The sequence below is a fragment of the Muntiacus reevesi genome, chromosome 3, assembly GCF_963930625.1.
Source record: "Muntiacus reevesi chromosome 3, mMunRee1.1, whole genome shotgun sequence".
NCBI lineage: Eukaryota > Metazoa > Chordata > Mammalia > Artiodactyla > Cervidae > Muntiacus > Muntiacus reevesi.
This window is the reverse complement of record NC_089251.1, coordinates 262920877-262930714: the sequence shown is the minus strand read 5'-3', so window position 1 is coordinate 262930714 and position 9838 is coordinate 262920877. Positions and strand designations below refer to the sequence as shown.

Genomic DNA, 9838 nt, shown 5'->3' with positions numbered 1-9838 from the left:
TGCTACACAATTCTAATCAAGTTAAAAGGGAAAAAAAAAAGATTTGATTTGCTCAGAAGTGCATAGGGGCATATGTTACAATTATAGCATTACAAAGATTTATATGTTGAAAAATAAATTTACCAAACAAATAAAACTTTATAAGCCTGATCTAATACTGCTCCACAACAAAGACTATCTGAAATCCTTCACGGCATCTGGTTTGTGTCTGGTTTTCCTTAATCTTTAATGATGGGCAAATCTAATGCATTATGTAAGGCCATTTTTTCTCAAGAGATGTAGATACCTCTTAAGAATTTGATGAAAATGCATTAACTTTTCAGGCTACTGAGTTGCATTTTAGTGCACTGAGGCAGTAAATTAGTGTACAATGTGCGAAAGTAGTGACCTAAAAAATAAATATTTGATATGAACCACTGCACTCTCTTGGGAAAAAAAGTAATGGATTAACTCCCTTAGGAGTCCTTAGCTTCCCCAAAAGTAGTAGGAAAAATAAATCTCCTGTGGCCCGGAAACAGCTTCTGTTTCTTACTAGCTATATTTGTTTAGCTTTTTAATAGTGCATTTGATTAGATCTTGTGGCTCCCAAAGCTAAGGTTGAGAGTTTGATCCCTACAGGGGCCACTTAAATTTAGAGAAGAAAAAGCCCCATTCTCTGCTCCCAAACCTTACCCCAAATCCCTGCCAGGTATCTGTACTCCGGTCAATGAGAAACTGACAAAGGAAGTACTAGGAAGTAGCCCAGTAGTAGGAAGTATAAAAATGTACTAGCCCAGTACTGAGAGTAGAAAAATGGGCACCCTTTATTATGGTGCTCCTTTCCTTTTCTGCGTTCACAATGTTCGGATATAATTTACAGAGAGTAGGTAACTACATTTTTTCTTTTACCACTGGAAAGCAGAGGAAAACTTCATTACCCATCATAAAATTCACTATCTTCTTATTCTATGTCATTCTAAGTTATTCTAAGTTCAAATAGCTGACAATATCCCCTTTGTAATAAACAATGAAAAAACACATCCTCTGAGCAATATTAATCTGCAACTTTAGGATAGGAAGTACCTTAATAGTAGTCAATTGAAACTGAAATACAATTTTCATATGAATAAAAGGTATTATTTAAAAGTAATTCCACGAGCAATTTAATATTAAAGTAGGGTTTTTCATTATGCACTAAGAATTTATTCAGGGAAACAAGTTTCTCAAATTATAGCAGAAAATCTTTTACTAGTATGACAATCTTTTCATTTAAGTCTTCCTAAATAAATCTGTATTTTTTAATTATACAAGACTAAAAATAATTTAATATAACAAATAAAATTCTTTTTACTTCAAATGCTTACTTAAATAATATAAAGTCATTTTATTTTCTGAGGGAAGAACATATCCACTTTTTAAGCATGAAGTGTAAATTAAGATTTATTCACTTAAATTATAATTTTAAAGTTTCACATATAAAGATGAATAAGATCTAAGTGTATATGTTATTGCTAATATAGTTTTTAATTTTTCGAATGTCACATACAGCCTTTATTATTCATAGATTTATTCCTTTTAAGAAGTAGTCAAATGAATCAGCTCACCCTTGACTGTAACAAAATACTGTGTGGTGACTTGTGACAGACAGGGTTTTAACCTCTGACAGCGAGATTCATTGTGGAGCAAGAGCCAATCACAGATCCCGACGACACTTGTCTCATCAAAGTTGGAATATAAAAAGCCACTTGGAATACAGTATAAAAGATTCACTGGTGTGGCAAGTTGTCTCTCAGCCTGGGCAGGCATTAACGTTTGGCTTGGCGTTACTCAAAAGCAAAAGAAAAGTAAACGGAAGAAGGAAGAACAAGGGAAAAGATTGTCTTGATTTTAAAACCATGCAAAAACTGCAAATCTGTGTTTATATTTACCTATTTATGCTGATTGTTGCTGGCCCAGTGGATCTGAATGAGAACAGCGAGCAGAAGGAAAATGTGGAAAAAGAGGGGCTGTGTAATGCATGTTTGTGGAGACAAAACACTAAATCCTTAAGACTAGAAGCCATAAAAATCCAAATCCTCAGTAAACTTCGCCTGGAAACAGCTCCTAACATCAGCAAAGATGCTATAAGACAACTTCTGCCCAAAGCTCCTCCACTCCGGGAACTGATTGATCAGTACGATGTCCAGAGAGATGACAGCAGTGACGGCTCCTTGGAAGATGATGACTACCACGCTACGACGGAAACGGTCATTACCATGCCCACGGAGTGTGAGTAGCCTTGCTAGTGCAGAGCGACGATTCTGCTGACTGTTGTTCTAGTGTTTATGAGAAACCGATCTATTTTCAGGCTCTTTTAACAAGCTGCTGGCTTGTACGTAAGCAGGAGGGAAAAGAGCTTCTTTCAAGATTTCCTGAGAAATATACTAATGAGACTGAAAGCTGCTACATTGTCTCCTTAGAGAGCTCAAAAGCTAAAAATAAAAAATGAAATGCTTGCATAGCATTCATGTTATATAGTTTACACAGCTATAACATGTTTATGTTTTCACAGCTTAATGCTACCAAGGCGAAGGATTGGGAGACAGTAACAGCAGTGTGAAAAGTTTACATGAAATTTCCTAATTGCATTTGGTTGCCTGAAATATGCATTTGTAATAACAGGTTTTTTTTTTTTCACTAATTAAAGAGAAAGGAAGAAATCTGTAGATGTTGAAGCCTATTTGGACATTTGCTGAACACTTAGAATGACTTCTGCTATTCAAAACTATTTCTCAAAGGGTTTTTATGTTCTTCACAGAGCATCTAATTTTGAAAGCTATTACAGTGGAAAGGATAAAAAATATTCTTAATAAATAAACTTAATGTATTAGTAAGAGCAATAAGGAAGTAAACACTGCATAATGATAAATCATGAGCTAATTAGCAGAAAATGCTAAGAAATAAACACTTTAATTGAGTAGGTTATGGCTTACAAAGTTCCCCTTATACCCTGACCATGGTACTATTGTTGAGAGTACCTGGTCTGCACATATCTAGGAGGCACATGCTTAATAACCTTCTAAAATATTATTTTATTCCTTATAGGAGGGAGAACTATCACCTGTATGTACTATCTATGTTGTTTCTGAAAGATAATATGTTTCATACCATTTCTGTTGCAGGCAGTTAAAACCTATACTCAAGGAAAGGGAGACAGGCACCCTAACAGAGAAGGCATGACAAGAAAGATTTTTGTGCCATGTGTCTCTGATCTTGCTTTATACAGTGCTCTACCCACTTTAAACTGGACTCAAAACAGTTTCAAAGTACTGGTTTTTCTTACTAAGTAACTAGGTTATAAGGCAACAAATAGATTTCCTTTAGGACTGTGCTATCAGATAATCCTGGAATAGATTTGCCTTATTTATACACAATCTTGAGAAAACAAAAAGGCAAGGAATTGCTAAGTGCTTCTGCTTACAATGACAGCCTGGCCCTAAAGACAGTGTTTTCTAAGTTTTGAAATAGCTTGAATACAACATCTAAATTTTGGTGCTAATTACCTGCTAGTTTTTTCCCCCTCTTTGAAAGCCTGTCCCAGCGCCCTAGCGTAGCAGATGCACTGTATTTTCTACTAATTCCCGAGCTCAGCTCTTGCTCAGTGTGTCTTGCCCCCAGGTAATTCAGGCCTGGGGGAGGGGTTCCTTTCTCCAGACTGATCGGTACAGCTGCTCCGTAAGTGTAACTCTCAGATTCCCAAAGAATTCTAAGTGGATGTTCTTCCGCAGTGTCTCTTGTTCTCTCTAATCATCATCATTTTAAATTTCATCCACTTTTCATTCCTTAATAGAATTTTCCTTAGTCCACAGTTCTCTGGAAAGGAAGTAGGCTGCTCATAAACAGCTGAAAAAACATATACCTAAAAGATTCTGAAAAGCTATAATAATTGTTGTACTTGATATTTTGCTGTCATGAATGAAATGCTACATATTTTTACATTTTAAAAGACTAAATATGCACACATTATTCCACTAAAAAAATGCTCATAGATTGACATGGAGGTGTTTGTTCATTTTTCATAAAAATTATCTTTGTAACTTTTTTTCTTATTCATTTGTAGCTGATCTTCTAAGGCAAGTGGAAGGAAAACCCAAATGTTGCTTCTTTCAATTTAGCTCTAAGATACAATACAATAAAGTAGTAAAGGCCCAACTGTGGATATATCTGAGACCTGTCAAGACTCCTACGACAGTGTTTGTGCAAATCCTGAGACTCATCAAACCCATGAAAGACGGTACAAGGTATACTGGAATCCGATCTCTGAAACTTGACATGAACCCAGGCACTGGTATTTGGCAGAGCATTGACGTGAAGACAGTGTTGCAAAACTGGCTCAAACAACCTGAATCCAACTTAGGCATTGAGATCAAAGCTTTAGATGAGAATGGCCATGATCTTGCTGTAACCTTCCCAGAACCAGGAGAAGATGGACTGGTAAGTGATTACTGAAAATAACATGCTAAAAACCTTGTTATGTATTTATTCATAATGTAAATGAACAGTAGTGAAAAATAACTACCAGTTTCCTGTGCTTATAAGCCAGACAAAGGTGCCTTACCCCAATGGTAGCCCTGAACCCAATAAAAATAGGTGTCCAGTTTCACATCTATGAAACACTCTCTTGATACTTTTACTTTGTGTGAGGATTTAAAAGAAAAAAAGGTATACCATGGTCCTTAATTTTTTAGGGAATTCGTTTGAATTGAGAATGAAATATAAAATGATTTCCATTGAAGTGCTACATGATTATATAAATAAAAACATGAAGTCTTCACAGTGGATTCTAGTACACACCTAACAACACATTTTTTTCCCCAGAAGAGTGACAAATTTGTTAAAATTCTTTTGCTTAATAAAGCAGAAAAATAAACTCTAAAAGTTATAATTAAAATAAGATACTTTTACTTATAGAAATTAACCAGATATATGTTTAGGTTTATATGCTATTAAATATACTATATTTAAGATCTCTCATGATAAATAGGTTTCTTGTTTTATAGACTATTGATGCACTGATGTATATGTGGATTACTTTGTGAATTACCCCTGATAAAATAAAAAATTTCAGGCTAGTTAACTTGTACTACCCAGCTATTTTCTGAACAGTCTTACTGTTCTTTAGTAGGAGTTAACTTAGGTAATGTCAACTAATTTAATATAAAGTCAAACAGAAAATAATGCCTTATATGTCATAAAAATTAATCGAAAAACATTTTAAAACCTAGTATAAGTTTAGAGCTACTCACTCTTCTGGCTTATCTATGCTTGTATTTACTTCTGTTTTCAAAAACTTATTTAATGTGACCATACTTTTAATTTCTATTTATTGATTTAATTTACAGCAGAAGATTATACTTGCAAGACTTTTAGTTTTTATTTTTTTTTATTTTTCAGTGGGTTTTGTCATACATTGATATGAATCAGCCATAGAGTTACACGTATTCCCCATCCCGATCCCCCCTCCCACCTCCCTCTCCACCCGATTCCTCTGGGTCTTCCCAGCCCACCAGGCCACCTTTTAGTTTTTAAATGGTCTTATTTGTAAAGAATATCATATCTAAATGTAAAGTAAATCATATCTGAATGAAAACAAATTCTTTAAGATATTATAAAATTTTTCAAGTGATCAATTTTTCTTTAAATATACTACATAAAATGTTATTGACTCCCAAAAATGATGTTATTTTGTATAATCTTAAATACCAATAATTACCAGGTCTATTTTGATTTTAATATAGGATAAAAAAGAATGTGTTCTTTTTCTAGGTAGCATTTTAATAATCAAAGTTGGTGATGTGACAGAGATTTTAATTATTATTAAACAGATGACTAATAAGATGTATTCCTCAAACTTTTCCATATAGAAGGAAAAATGTCTCAAATTCATGGAAAGATTGGTATAGGGGAAGGATTAGCAAATTGTTGTTTAAATATATGAATGGAAACATTTTTCAGTGAAAGAATAAAGGGAACATCATTGTATCTTCTTCTGAATCTGTGCCTCTCTCTTGGAGTTGGTCTTTCCAACCCTATATGCTTACCACTATCTTCATCACTCTACCTTCCTTCTTCCCACTGCATCTGTGCAGTACTCGGTGGCAACTATTTTGTTTTGGTGTTAACATCCAAGTGTCCCTGAATAAGACCAAGTGAATGGAGGACGAATGAGCATGCCATCCCTCCAGGAGTCATCAGACACATTCAGCCACCATATTTAATCAACAAGCAAGAAGACATAAGCTAGCCTCACCCCTCTTCTCTCCTCCCTGCTCCTTTCTCTTCCTTTCCTCCTCCCCATTTACTGTCATCCATCAGTATTTCCAGAACATCTATTATGTCAGGCATTCAGATACTCAAACTGAGGAAAACAAGAATAAACAAGACAAAGACCTGACCGCAGGGGAATCCCTATGGCTACTGTAGACTTTTGAGCCATAGAGGCAGAATCAAGCCTATTGTAAATGAAAATTCCTTCATGCAGTGCCTTTTAAAAAGAAATGTGATGTAAGCAAAATGATTAGTTTCTTTCTTTAATAATGACTCCTTGAGGCAGGAGAGTGTTTTGGGATCTATTACTAACTCTTCTTTCCTTTCCATACAGAATCCTTTTTTAGAAGTCAAGGTAACAGACACACCAAAAAGATCTAGGAGAGATTTTGGGCTCGATTGTGATGAGCACTCCACAGAATCTCGATGCTGTCGTTACCCTCTAACTGTGGATTTTGAAGCTTTTGGATGGGATTGGATTATTGCACCTAAAAGATATAAGGCCAATTACTGCTCTGGAGAATGTGAATTTGTATTTTTGCAAAAGTATCCTCATACCCATCTTGTGCACCAAGCGAACCCCAGAGGTTCAGCCGGCCCCTGCTGTACTCCTACAAAGATGTCTCCAATTAATATGCTATATTTTAATGACAAAGAACAAATAATATATGGGAAGATTCCAGCTATGGTAGTAGATCGCTGTGGGTGCTCGTGAGATTTATATTTGGTTCATAGCTTCCTAAAACATGGAAGGTCTTCCCCGCAACAATTTTGAAACTGTGAAATTATGTACCACAGGCTATAAGCCTAGAGTATGCTACAGTCACTTAAGCACAAGCTACAGCATATGAACTAAAAGAGAGAATATATGCAATGGTTGGCATTTAACCATCAAAACAAATCGTATAATAAGAAGTTTTATGATTTCCAGAGTTTTTGAACTAGGAGATCAAATTCCATTTTTGTTCAAACATATTGCAACATATGCCGGTGAATGAAAGCAATTCTCCTTGTCTTCCGGTGAATTAAAGGAGTATGCTTTAAAATCTATTTCTTTACAGTTTCACTTAATATTTACAGAAAAATCTATATGTAGTATTGGTAAAATGCAGTATTGTTATATACCATTATTTGAAACATCCTTAAACACTTGAATTTATATTGTATGATAGCATACTTGGTAAGATGAGATTCCACAAAATAGGGATGGTACACCACGTGCAAGTGACCACTCCTATTCTGACTGATACAGTACATTAACAGTTTATGCCAATGGTGCTAATACAATAGGCTGAATGGGTGATGTTATCAGGTTTATCAAGTAAAAAACATTCAGTAAAGTAATAAGTTTCTCCTTTCTTCAGGTGCATTTTCACACTCCTCCCTATGGGCAATGGATTTTCTATAAAAAAGAAAAATCATTTTTCTAGAGGTCTACATTCAATTCTGTAGCATACTTGGAGAAGCTGCATTTAAAAGGCAGTCAAAAAGTATTCATTTTTGTCAAAATCTCAAAATTATAGCTTGCCTTTGCAATACTGCAGCTTTTAGGATAAATAATGGAAATGACTGATTCTATCAATATTGTATAAAAAGACTTTGAAACAGTTGCATTTATATAATATGTATACAATATTGTTTTGTAAATAAATGTCTCCTTTTTTATTTACTTTGGTATATTTTTACAGTAAAGACATTCAAATTGAGTATTAAGGCACAAAGACATGTCAAGTAGGACATAAAAGCAAATGCTTATATTTCGGAGCAAATTAGTTGATTAAATAGTGGTCTTAAAACTCCACATGCTAATGGTTAGATGGTTATATTACAATCATTTTATATTTTTTTACATTATTAGCATTCACTTATGGATTCATGATGGCTGTATAATGTGAATGTGAAATTTCAATGGTTTACTGTCATTGTATTCAAATCTCAACGTTCCATTATTTTAATACTTATAAATATTAAGCATACCAAAATGATTTAACTCTATTATCTGAAATCAGAATAATAAACTGATGATATCTTACAAATTGTTAATTTTATTTTATAATTTGATAATGAATATATTTCTGCATATATTTACTACTATTTTGTAAATTAGGATTTTGTTAATCAAATAAATTGTACTTATGATTAAGTGAAATTATTTCTTACATCTAATGTGTAGAAACAATGTAAGTTATATTAAAGTGTTTTCACCTTTTTTGAAAGACAACAGTTTTATGTTATAATGATTAACTCTAGATTTCTGGTTTCCATTTTATTATAAAAGTTTAATGACTGAGCACAAAAGTTTGGTTTAGAAATTTTAGGCCTGCTAGTCTAGTTTCTTATGAGTGAAATTCCTGTTAAATTGGTCCTGGTCAAGTTGCTTTAAACATACAAAAGCAAGGACTAGTTACATCTGTTTCATTTCTCTTTATCTTGACCTGAAAACTATTTATATGTTTTCTTAGGTTCAATTTCCAAATGCATTGCAGTTGGCAAGGGTATATGGTCCTAGAGTTACAAGTTCTGCTGAAGCCACAGGGACACGGGGAAGCTGCATCTTTTTCCTGGCACTTAATGAGACTGACACGTTTATCTGAGTTTGGGGTAATATATTTTCAAATTGAACTGAAGAATAATTATGAAGTGCCTAGAATCCTTAAGTGCAACACTATTTATAGATGTTTTTGAAGTGAGCTCTCTTTTCCACTCCTGGCCAGTTTAATAACTTAGCCCTAAAGAAGTGACTATGTTTCAGTAGCAGTGACTAATTCTCTCTGGTGTTCTGGTTCTTAAATAAATAATTTATAAGTATGATAAATACAATTTTAAACTATATTACAGCAATTTATACTCATACAAACAAAATGTACTACTTCTTCTAATTGTGATAATATTTCACACTGACAAGGCTGGAGCTATACGTGAGTTGCTCCCGGGGGGATGGGGGCGCAGGAAGGAGCCAATTGTGGTGACGGGCCAAGACCCCTTTTTGGTTGCATGTATCAGAACCTACTTTTTCCCGGGCCATGAATACACATGACCTAAAAGTCTGGGTCAGCAGGTGCATTCAGACACCTTAGGCTCTGGAGTACCAATAACTGGGGCCCTTGACCCCTACAGTGAGACATGTGAGGAAATATTCCTCTCAGTTTCCAAGGGCCCAGTCACAGGACTCCTCAATCTTCATACTCAGCCTTACCCATGGACCCCCAGGATCACATCACCAATCTCTCCATTTGGTAGTCCTTTTTAAAACCCATAAGACCATGAAAGAAAGTATCAGGACCAATTTCTTTTGTGACAAGACCTAGGCAGTTTTTTTCCCCCTATTTTGCCGAAGTCACAGGAATGGCAAAGGTGCTCAGCTAGTCTTGTCTGTGGGCACACCACTTTCATTTCCAGCACCCCAAGAATATCCACCTGTGACATGTGACACTAATCCCTGAAGTCTTCAGAAAACATCATGTAAAGTTCAATGTAGTATATCTGTTTTTTTTTTTTTCATTTACTTTTATTAGTTGGAGGCTAATTACTTCACAATATTGTAGTGGTTTTT

General features: G+C 34.7%; 1 protein-coding gene across 1 annotated transcript; it reads left to right on the top strand.

Moving 5' to 3' along the window:
* The first annotated feature begins 1771 nt into the window (after positions 1 to 1771).
* On the top strand, positions 1772 to 8342 carry MSTN (myostatin). The gene is made up of 3 exons (XM_065927948.1): positions 1772 to 2247; positions 4079 to 4452; positions 6620 to 8342. The coding sequence occupies exons 1-3, from the start codon at positions 1875 to 1877 to the stop codon at positions 6998 to 7000; spliced, it is 1128 nt and encodes a 375-aa protein (XP_065784020.1). The 5' UTR covers positions 1772 to 1874; the 3' UTR covers positions 7001 to 8342.
* The last annotated feature ends 1496 nt before the right edge of the window (positions 8343 to 9838 follow it).

What these genes read in the sequence shown, in the direction of transcription:
- MSTN (XM_065927948.1), top strand. Translation starts at nt 1,875, where the DNA reads ATGCAAAAACTGCAAATCTGTGTTTATATTTACCTATTTATGCTGATT. An exon ending in CATTACCATGCCCACGGAGT is followed by an intron (nt 2,248 to 4,078) that starts GTGAGTAGCCTT and finishes ATTCATTTGTAG; the next exon opens with CTGATCTTCTAAGGCAAGTG. An exon ending in AACCAGGAGAAGATGGACTG is followed by an intron (nt 4,453 to 6,619) that starts GTAAGTGATTAC and finishes CTTTCCATACAG; the next exon opens with AATCCTTTTTTAGAAGTCAA.